Source organism: Chenopodium album, chromosome 18 (genome assembly GCF_948465745.1).
Source record: "Chenopodium album chromosome 18, dcCheAlbu1.1, whole genome shotgun sequence".
NCBI classification, from domain to species: Eukaryota; Viridiplantae; Streptophyta; class Magnoliopsida; order Caryophyllales; family Amaranthaceae; genus Chenopodium; species Chenopodium album.
This window is the reverse complement of record NC_137851.1, coordinates 8,294,021-8,305,230: the sequence shown is the minus strand read 5'-3', so window position 1 is coordinate 8,305,230 and position 11,210 is coordinate 8,294,021. Positions and strand designations below refer to the sequence as shown.

The following is an 11,210-nucleotide window of genomic DNA, read 5'->3' as shown; positions in this document are numbered from 1 at the left end:
AGCATTTGATACACTCATGCAACATACCGCCTTCTTTTAGCCATAAATGAACCTGGGCTTCCACAACCTTAAAGATGCAGAAAAGAAAATGCACAACTTAATACGAATTATTTTTTCCATGGGTTGTCACATGCAACGCAACAAACAGTGCACAACAATGGAACCACCAGCATAGCAGCACCTACTCGGCTACTCCATAAGGCTTTTGTGTATAACACGGAAGTAACAATTTGTAGATAACGAAGAAAGTATTGTGACAGATACAAACATACACCCTTTTTTTTTTTTTTCCAAAGAACACACACTTGTACTTATCAGAGCCTATTCAGCTGTGAATTGAACTTGAGTAACCTTTATTCATCTGGAACATATAATTTTGTTATAACTAGGTGAAAAAAACTTTAAAAAATCATTTTGTCAAAAGCACAAATTGCAGCTTTTAACAAACAAGGTAACAGTAGTCAAAATCCATATATTTTTAACTTGGACAAAATCTTAAATGTCACAATCATCTAAGACTTCCTGTTCCTCCTGAATGGCTGCAATTAAACCACATGACTTAAAAAATGTTCATAAACTTTGCTGCCATGGATGGAATATAACAGTGCATCAATAAATCATCTCAACTCATAAATAATCACCACCTGAGAGATATTTTTCATCGTTTTCGCGATCCTCGCTGATCAGTCCACATGATGATCATGTGACACAAGTACACATCAATGGTAGGACAATTAATAAAAAAAAAAGTAAAAGAGAAGAGTTGATTTTCAAGAATTTTTCTGAAAATCTGATAATGGAAACCACCCATCTAAATTAAGGCATTGTAGGGCACAGGAGTCCTGTTTTTCCCTTAAAAAGGCCCATACAGGGACCATCATGGAGACATTTTACTGACCTTATTATAAATGCAAATGCACATGGAATTGCTAGGTTTCTCCTCTTCTGATTTTTAATTTTTTGGGTCTGTGGGTGAATTAAAGACTGATATAGTTAAAAATATACCGGGAACTGCTCGTTATAACCATGCATTCAGATGGCCCATTAGCATTCAATAACCAACTACAGGTAAGAGTTTTTTGAAAAATACAAGTATACAGTATGCTGAAATTGCTAAATGAAACTTTGATATTAAATCTCAACAAGAAAGATGTTTTGAGATTAAGCACAAATAAGATGCGACAGATAATTCTGAAGGGAAGCTAGCAGTCAGATAAGTAAAAGTGTAGAACCACTGGAATCAATAACACAATTGAGCTGTATAAAAGAAAACTTGTATTTTATTCCTTTATTCTCGAATCTGACAATGTATATCAGTGGAAAAAGGACTTCAACTTATACCCTATAAGATTGTTACAATTCACTTTTGTATGGTATTGTTCAGTATTTGAATGAGAAGGAAACTAACCTTACGGAATGTTCTACAAATACATTTTGCTATGGAGTGCGAAGGTACTATATATTATGCTCTCCTTCTTTTAGCATTCCCAATGACTTCGTCATCACTGTCTTCAACAATTCTTTTCTTGGCCTTCATATCACCGTTCTTAGCTACAAGCTTTTGTCTATTTGAACTTTCTGGTCTACTAGGTGCAGGCGTCGATTTTACAGGAGTTCCCATCTTAAGTTGTTTCTGCTTTCGTTGCTTCCTCTCAAAGGCCTTTTTGGCTCTTTCAGGAGACAATAAACCATGTTCCATCAACCTGCAAAACAGCCCTTGTTATTGCCTTCATATCACAATGATCAGATTATTTAGTACAAGTCACATGATTGATTCCTATATGGAAATCGATTCATAACAAAAAATAAAATAAAATAAAAATAAAATTATATAAAATAAAATAAAATAAAATAAACCGCATACATTCTCCTATTTTTTTCTTTCTTCCAGATATCTGCAACAGTGACAATGTCAAAATATATTCAAGGAATTTTCACTGAAAATTGGACAAAATAACTCCAGAAAATCCCTAACTGCAAGAGTCCAAAGCTATGAAATAACATTATTTGGCCAACTAATTCCAAGCTGTAGATCAACTTGAATACCGCAAGAGAACATAATAAAAAAAAATCGAATTGTCAAAAGCTACTAGCTAGTAATCGTTCAGCAAAAAAAAAAAAAAAAAAAAAAAAAAAAAAAAAAAAGCTCCAAGATACAACAATAGAACTTTGAAATGCAAAACCAACAATCCTAATTCCTTAGACATTGTTGGAGAATAATATTGACTCATTTGTACTTCATTCTTCATCTAAATCCAGGTCCACATTAGTCTAATCAGGAAACGCTGAAGCCCACTGAATAGGTAACTTTCCCGTTCTAAAATCAATCTAGTTACATAAAGTGAAGACTGATGTTTAGAATTGACATCTAAGCTAAGGCATGGACAAAACCATCCAATTTTCAGCACGAGTGTAATATCATTCATTACATAAGAGAAGGCATTTATGCAACCATTGTCCCATTATGACGCATAGCCAACATCCAAACGGCAAATTTTAATGCAGAAAGCCAGCCTGAGGTTAATGGTGGATTTGAATTATGTAAAAATATATATGCAGAGAAAACAACTTTATAATTTTATTTTTATACCAAGTTTTGCTACAGGCAAGACTAGTCGAAAGCCTAAAAAGTTAATAATGAATCTGTAGGAAGCAGGTCATTCGACATTATCAGTACGGCAGTGGAGCCTATGTAATCCTCTAGAGATCTAACAAATGATTTTTAGCTCCCAAAAGGAAACTAGCTCAAGGACAAGTTGTGCCATGGGTAGTATCAAAAGAGCAGATCAAAGTGATGAAAGCATGTGGTGTTTGCAACAGTAACGTCTAATCATACATTTATTCACATTCACAAAGCTTTCAGAAGCATCATCAGGACACGTCATTAAGAATGAATATCAGAGTAAGTGAAAAGATAGGAAAAATCACATAGAATTTTTTTAGAAGTTGAAACAAGAGAAATGACTCCCCCTCAACATGGTTACCATCTGGGAAATTCCATATGATAAATGTCATAAATCTGTGTTCTGTAAACTTTTATACGGTGGAGAATAAATAAAGGCTTGATTATCCAGTCATGAAACAATTAATCTGTATTAAATTCCTAAATACAAGGTGGAAGGCACATGGCCTTTCAAATTCCCTCATGCACTGCAATCACCCTATTCTCTTTTTTTTATTTCATTTCTGGATATGCCAGATTCCCAGATGTTTTAATGGCTGGGGGTTGATAATACGGAAGAAATTTGATAGCTTGAGCATAGAGTTCAACTGTGAAGTGAGTATTAATTAAAAATTTGAAAGAATTATTGGCAAAGGTGGAAGCTTTATTGGTAGGGAATGGATAAGGAAGAGGTAACATTGGAGCTTGTTAGCTGCCATGAAAGGGGTGGGAATCTGAGAGAAATTAATGTTTTTTTTTAAAAAACAAAAAAAATTAACGGATGTTTTCATTAATTTGCATTTTAAGGTCACAAAAGTTTGTTAAACGATAAGGATCATTTCAGAAAATCAAATTTTTAAAATTTCTACAATATGAAACTTCAAAGAATGCAAAGTCACCTCATAGAATTTCCCATATAACTTTTTGTTAGCATGGTTGAAAACGTGACATACAACATACCGTGTGAGCAATACCTCCAATATGCCCCACTAGCTCAAATACTTGATACAGACCTCTGCTTTAACAAAGACTTCGAGGATTAACACAATTTAAATATGCACAAAGATAGAAACTTCAACATCAAGTACACTCAATCAACACCAAAAGAAGTTCAGCTGATTATGAATAAAGCAAAGGATATGATAGTGGAAGGTCCACGCCACAATTGTATATTCTACTTTTGAATCAATAGAGTCCTTGTCAACTATTCATGCAAAGGCTTTCATGGTTGTCTCCATTATTATCCAATACCTCTTTGGCTCTGAGTATTGTGACATGGACAAGTAAATAAGTAGCAAACAACTAAGCAGTTGAGCAAGCACATTCAATAACTATTAAGATGTTGCTCCTTATCGGATAAAAGGAGGTCAAGTAATTAATCAAGTGGGCTCTGCAAGTCCTTGCAGTAGTTGATAGGTTAAAGTTCACGGTATTAATCAAATAATATGGAATGAAGCAAACTTAACTAAAACACAGAGGATCAAATCAAATGAGGACAAACTGTACAACTAGCAAAGAAATTTCTAACTATAAATGTCCTGATTGACAAACAAAGGACCAGATTCAACAATGAGTAGTCAATTGTCATTCTTAACCTGAGTGTGAAAAGTAATAGAGAGAGCTAACTAGACACATTTGGATACCTAGATGGTAGAGTAGCTTAATCTCTGAAGGTCTATCAGTAAACAAAATAGCTTATCCCAATCATATCCTTCCAAGCACAACACACGGTGATCTATACTAGGTTTTGTTGTTGTTGTTGTTCAAAGCAGGCAATCATTATACAAAAAAGGTCATAAGTTATTCACTCTGAATACTCATTACACTGCTTAAGGGTATTATAAAATATTAGCTATTAGGCATAAAAACTTATGTTGAGGAGCTTCTCTAATGTGTCCCCAACACATCATAAGACATTATTATACAACTGAGCATTGTCATCTGAGAAATAACTGGTGCTGAGTGATTGTCAGAAACATTATATAGCAATACCATTACAGAGTTCCATTCCCTTGAATGTCAGCGCCACGGAACCGAAAGAATCATGTTATATAAGCTCATAGTACCAATAGCAAGACCAACCACCATGAGCATGCTCCTGAATGCACTAGTCTACACCCAAGATATGGCATACAATTTTGTCCACAGGGTACATCTCCATAGTCCAGACCACCAATAAATAAGCTCATCATCACTCACCAGCTTACGAGATAGTTCGCTGGTGCAAATGGTGCCAAAAAAGTAAGCAACTACAGTGAACCAAGTGTTGATAACTCTTGTAATGGGACTACTAAAGAAACATATAGGGATCTCAAGTCCAACTATATACATCTAGTATGGGAGGCTGTGCAAATTTAAGTGCATTGGGGAGGTATGGCTCATCAACACTTTTTGATGAGTGGAACAGAGCATGGGCATACTGACTTCCAGTCATCCCATATGAGCTTATAGCACCAGCCACTATACACAGACACCAGGTATTCTAAAAAAGGTCTACTTTCATTGAAAAATATATATATATACTCCTAAAATGGATATATCCACTTCATACTGGTTCAAAAACTAAATTTTGGATTAAGAACTCAAGAAAACAGAGGAAGCACTAATAAGGGTTTAGATACAAGAAGTCAAAGTGGAATACAAAAACAACTAAATGTTTAATGTACTCATTTTAAGTTTGCACAATACATTGATGTCTTCCTCAAAATGGCAAGACTTGATGAAAGACAATAATTGCATGAGAAAAAAATAGAATAAGTTTGTGAGAAAGAAAGCAGACAATTCATAAAACATATAATCAGACATGTATCTTTCTAAAACACGATTATACTATTGTAAATAAGGTTTCCAGCGAATAACTGGTGAGATGAGGTTTTGGTGCTACCTGAAAGGAGTCAAATATTAATATAAAGTTATTGTCTCTAGAGAGATATGCTTTCATGGTAATTAAACAATAACTCATCTTTTCTGAACGTCCTTTTACTTAGCCCAGGTAACACCATACAAGTGGGTCGGATGGTCAAGTCAATCCATTCTTCTCTGAATTATTTTTACAAGAGAATTACATCTTCACTGGATATTATGTCGCATACAGGATAACAGGGTTTTTTAGGAAGAAAAGAATATCCATTAATAAAGATATCAAGAGCTACAACTCTACAAATAAGGAAGCAAATCAAGGGGGGAATCAGAATTCATTACACTGAAAGGAGACATGCCAAAGAAATGCTCATGAGAATTTGACTGTAGTTTAGCTAAATAGAACACCAGATCGCATAACAAAGCCAAGAAGACTATCCAAAACATTCCTCTCAAACCCAAGCACCCATTTATTAGCAAACCCACCGCAAAGCAGTACGCCACTTTAGGCTCCCAAACTTCACAGGAGCATTTCCAAAGCATTTAATAGGAAAACCCATTAACTCCCTACCAAACTACAAAGCCTCTGCCATAGGTAAGTCAGTGCACCTAACAACCCAAAAACAAGGTATGCACAAGTCTCCCCAAAACAGGAAAGAAAAGGCACACATGAAGAGATGATAATTTGTTTGGCCTCCAGACAGACTTTAAACAGTACTGAGTTTCTCAAACTAAAAACCCACACAATTTCACCCAGCTCAGAGCCTTAGCCTTGCAAAGAATAATAGTAAGAGGTAAAGATGGTGAACTTAGAGTTTATGTAAAAAATTATACTATAGAATCAAGAATGCCCCACAATTTAGCCAGCTCTCCAAACTCCCAATCATAAAGGACTATTCAAACGAAGGTTCCAACAAGAGTTAAAACCGTTCCTCCCCCAAAAAAATTTAATTAAGTTTGATGGGTAATTGAAAACAAACAGAGGCAAGACAAAGGGATACTAGAGAAGTTCCCACAAAATAATATTATCTTCATTATTTACCTTGTATTTGACCAAGCAAAAGGCGAGTGATGATAAACTCCCACAGGCTAGTACACTGAACACTAGTCCTAGTTAACACATCCAAACCATTGCTTAGAAGATCATACGCACTTTGAATCACTCATTTCCTCCATGCCAAAGAGAACCAAATTCATGCAACACCTCAACTATTATCCCACTTAAGAAATGCTTTTAGATACCAACCTACCAAAATCCAAGCTTCTTCCTTAAACCTACCATTGCGTTTTCTCTAACAAGAAGATCTCGCTTCTCTTCATCTACTCAAGGTCATAAGAAGTTTCTCAATATCCTCTAAAATCTCCTACTACAAAAACTTACTATTTTACAATTATACATTGGCTAACCCAAATTTTTTACATAATACATCCCTATTCAATAAAATTACATTACTTAGAGAATGAAACATTTTTAAGGAAAGAAATAGAGGTAAGGCTTCACCTACTCTATATTACCCAAATAACCTAATCTAACCCCTTTCCTCCCCATTCACTCCACAAAGTAAGGTCATTTTTAGTACTAGTACTTTTATTAGTAAACTTACCAAATTTAGAAGTGTTGCAATTTTTTGGAAACATCTCCTTTTGACGATTGTTGGAACTTTAAAGGAAATCAATTTTTTTTACTAAAATGTGGACAAATTAGAACATGTATAGAAAAACAATCAAAGTGTTGCAATTAAGAAATGAAGGATGTACTTAGTACTATGTAGACTAATAGACCTAATTCTTTAACCTTCACTAATGTCAATCTCTCATTTTATGAGCAATTCATCATCTTTCATCTCCTCTTCTCTAATCATACTCTAGTTTATTCTGCAGACCTAACAAGAATAACCTTCAGCAGTACGTACTAATTAGAGTTGGCGAGGTTTCAAATTTGGAGTCTTTAGCTGATTTCTTGGGTTATGGGATGTAGTTCTTCCTTCAACCTTTGTGGGTCTTCTTCTTGGTGGTCAATTTAGCACTTATGTTTATGTTCCCATTACTGTGATAAAAAAAATAAAAATAAAATAATGACAAAAATTAAAATAAATAAATAAAGCTTGGAAACCAAAGCCTTTAAATATCCTATCCAGCCAGCCAATATATATATTGTCCATGTTCTAATCTTCAACTCAGGATTCTTTAATATATTTTCTCCTATCCCAATGACAACATCATATACAAACTCCACCCTCTAAAACTTCATTTGAAACCTAATTTTTGGTCATTTTAGCTGGGTATTTTTCTTCAACCAATGGAAACTAAAAGTATTCTACACAACTGGTGGGGGGGGGGGGGGGGGGGGTGGGTGGGTTGGGGCATCTAATCTCCAAATCCTGAAAGATTTGTGAAATCGCCACAGTATGCACAACTTCAACTAAAGTTCTGAGCCTAAAATATAAAATCCAATAGAGGGGGAGAGAGGATCAGCCATTGACAAAGTCCTTTAAAGTTTTGGACAAATTTTATTCACCCAAGTTGTTATAGATATGAAAATCAGATTTGTAGAAATGAGGAAGAAGAAAAATTAGGGGATTGATAATTGGTTGCCCCTGCCAGCTAAAAGCCTTCCCTGTATCTTGATTGGTTTAGCAGTCCAATTAAATCACCACTAAGATTACAACCTCAGATCTTCGCTTGGAAATAAAATGATACTCTCTCAAAAAATTTCTGCTTCCTTTTCTCTAATTAATCTATCCTATATATATACCGCTAGTAGCCTTCCTCCTTCAATTGATTTTCCTTAACTAAAGTGCCTCTCCCCTTAAGACAAGTCTTTTACATATATGTATCTCCATACTCATACCACAGTAGATTTGTTTCAAGATTAATTTATGGTGAAGTCCAAGGAATTGCACTAAATGACTTTCTGTCTGTCTATTTTCAATCTCCATAAGTCATATGTATACCTAGTTTTTAAAATCACGAACCTTTAGGGACAAATGTCGCTTCTTCCCACTCACCTTCTACCTTTAAGACTTCAATGTTCAACATCCATTCCTCATTTAGTCCTTATATTCCTTGTACCTTCAAATTCAATCTCTCAGTTAATTATATTCTGTTCACAGTATTTTCTCCTCCATTTTCAACTTTGATTAAACCGTTTTAATGAATTCAATTGAAACCTTCACATTTTCCAATAATGAATCAATAAGTGACAGAGGTGAGCTTAAAATGATAGAATTTTGTACTGTTAATGATTTGTAATTAAATGAATCAATGGTACATCTAATTGTGCAGCTACATCTTAGTTTTCCTCCCTTGCCACAACCTTAAATCCTTTTTGGATATTTTATTATATAATGTGTATATCATCATTTTTGATTTTAAATAATTCCCAATTTCCCTAGATGTAGTGTGTGTGTCACTGTGTCACATGAACCAAACATCTACTTAGCTTCCAAGATCAGCATTCTAATAAATGACAATGACCTGAGTTACCTGATGCTATATGGCAGTAAATTATTACTCATATCAAAACTCTGATACGCCAATGACAAATCCTGATCATGCAGCCATAAGAATCTCGAGGTTGAAATTGTATAACTCCATCTCAACCCATGTCTAAAATCAGCTTCTAATCATGTTATGTCATTATATACCATATCATGTAAAGCATTCCTCTTCCCCAAAGCCCAAGTGAAACAAAATCCAAAGCCTGTTGTAATAACCAAAGTGCAAGGAACTTTGCTCCTAAGGTAGCTTGGAAGAGAAATATATGTAAAAACGATGCTAACCCAAAGAGAATTTAGGTTACATGGTTCATAATTCAGAATAGAATTGCATCTAAAGACAGTTTAAACCATGGCAAATCAACAGTGATCTAGAGAGAAGTTGAATCTGTGATCATCTTTTTTTTTTTTTTTTTCACCAGCTGTTATGCTAAGAAAACCAGACAGTAGTTCAACAAGTCTTACTTTTGCTCAACATTTTAAGGCCTCTGCTGCACTTTGATGCTGAGAAGACATGGCTGGTCATTTATGCAGGAAGAAAGAAAAAAGAAGCAAGCTGTATAATAATTTTTAGCTGAAACACTGTGCATTGTGCAGCTACAAGTCATGCTACATAATGTAGAGAAATGATGTATTATGTTTTGCTTGAATGAGTTAAGAAATTTGGTTGCACAAGAAGAGTTTTAGCAGTCAAACCTTCCTCAAAGATGAGAGTGCAAAGATATTGATGCAATATGAAGTGACACTTCTGAGATTTTGATTGTATTTGGTTGTCTAACTTGTCTTCAATGATTATTAGCTTATTTATTAACGTAAAGGAAGAGCAACAATCATGTAAATATTAAGAATATATGTTACCAAAAACATTGGTTAAAGGACTTAAAACTAATTTCCACCTCAAGAATGCATGAAGGACATGCACAGTGATGCTAATCAATCCTAATTCCTAAGTCCTAAGTCTCCTAACTCGGTCAGACAAGTAGCGCGATATCTCTTCTTCACATAATGCACTTTACATAATATCCCCATAGAATACTCATTACAGCAACAACCCAAGGCCGAACAAAATAACAATAGATACACATACCATCACAATAAGCAAAGAACAATATAATGCTCACCAGAATTCCGCCATTTCGCTACTTGGTATCTGTTTCGACAACGATTCATAGAATATCCTCAAGGGCTCCCTCTGTCAACCAGATCGCATATAAATAAGCTACACCAATGTGACAAGACATATGCTATAATGAAAAATTATGTCAATAATTCAATCCAAATATACCTCCTCTGGAGGGTCATATTTTTGTCCAGTCAAACTGAAAACCTTCTTCTCCCTTTTCTTCTTAACAGGTGTTGCAGGTACAACTGCTTTTCCTTTCTCCTTCAAATTCAACCAATGACACAAAAACAATAATCAGCTATAGCTTATAATTATGAAAGCCTATGTTACTCGGACTTTTCATTTCTCGTCTTTTCATTTCACATCAGGTACCCATGTCTAATCCTCGACACTCCAAAGCAACAATAAATCCACTTACCCACATAGATTAACAAACACCCAATAAACCAATATGTAAACTGACAGTTTAATTATAAAAAATTCACCACATCATCCAATAGAAATAAGGAATTAGAAAATGGGTACCTCAGGTTTTGCAGTTTTTACTGGGACAGACTTATTAAACTTGGAATCAGCAACAGATTTTGAAGGTTCAATCTTTTTCTTTAAAATTGGTTTGCTTGAAGAAGATGAAGGCCCAGCTTGATTCCTGTTGATGGGCTTCATCTTCACAGAAGCACTTGCCATTGAATCAAAAAAATCTTTTTAATGAATTTCTTTTTTTTTTTTTCAGAATTTATTTAATTGAATTTTCAGACCATCAAAATAGAGTATTGCAACGGATAGATCTGATCAAAATCAGGGGTTTTTATTATCATGTCTAACCCCTTCTCACTTTCTCTCTCCTCCTCCACCTCCCCTGTCTGGTTATGGAATTTGGTCAAGAAGCAACCCCCAAAAAAAAAAAAAAAAATAAAAAAAAAAATAAAAAGTAAAAAAGAATAAAAATTAATAAAGGTGAAAGGGTGAATTGTGAAAATGGAGAAACTTTTTCTGGGTGAATAAAGGTAGAAGAGGCAAGAGGGCATTGAATATTGACTGGTTAAATGTAGACTGTAGTTTAACAATT

At 34.6% G+C, this 11,210-nt stretch overlaps 1 protein-coding gene across 1 annotated transcript; it reads right to left on the bottom strand.

Moving 5' to 3' along the window:
- Nucleotides 1-1,258: 1,258 nt before the first annotated feature.
- On the bottom strand, nucleotides 1,259-11,004 carry LOC145592969 (uncharacterized). The gene is made up of 4 exons (XM_081649485.1): nucleotides 10,667-11,004; nucleotides 10,304-10,402; nucleotides 10,140-10,210; nucleotides 1,259-1,703 (listed from the first exon to the last, which is right to left on the bottom strand). Exons 1-4 carry the CDS (start codon nucleotides 10,826-10,828, stop codon nucleotides 1,463-1,465), a joined length of 573 nt encoding a protein of 190 aa, XP_081505611.1. The 5' UTR covers nucleotides 10,829-11,004; the 3' UTR covers nucleotides 1,259-1,462.
- Between the last annotated feature and the right edge of the window lie 206 nt (nucleotides 11,005-11,210).

Excerpts from the sequence above, each read along its gene's own strand:
- LOC145592969 (XM_081649485.1), bottom strand. The coding sequence starts at position 10,828 with ATGGCAAGTGCTTCTGTGAAGATGAAGCCCATCAACAGGAATCAAGCT. Across the intron at positions 10,403-10,666 it reads TAAAAACTGCAAAACCTGAG|GAGAAAGGAAAAGCAGTTGT; the intron begins GTACCCATTTTC and ends TTGAATTTGAAG. Across the intron at positions 10,211-10,303 it reads AATATGACCCTCCAGAGGAG|AGGGAGCCCTTGAGGATATT; the intron begins GTATATTTGGAT and ends TCTGGTTGACAG.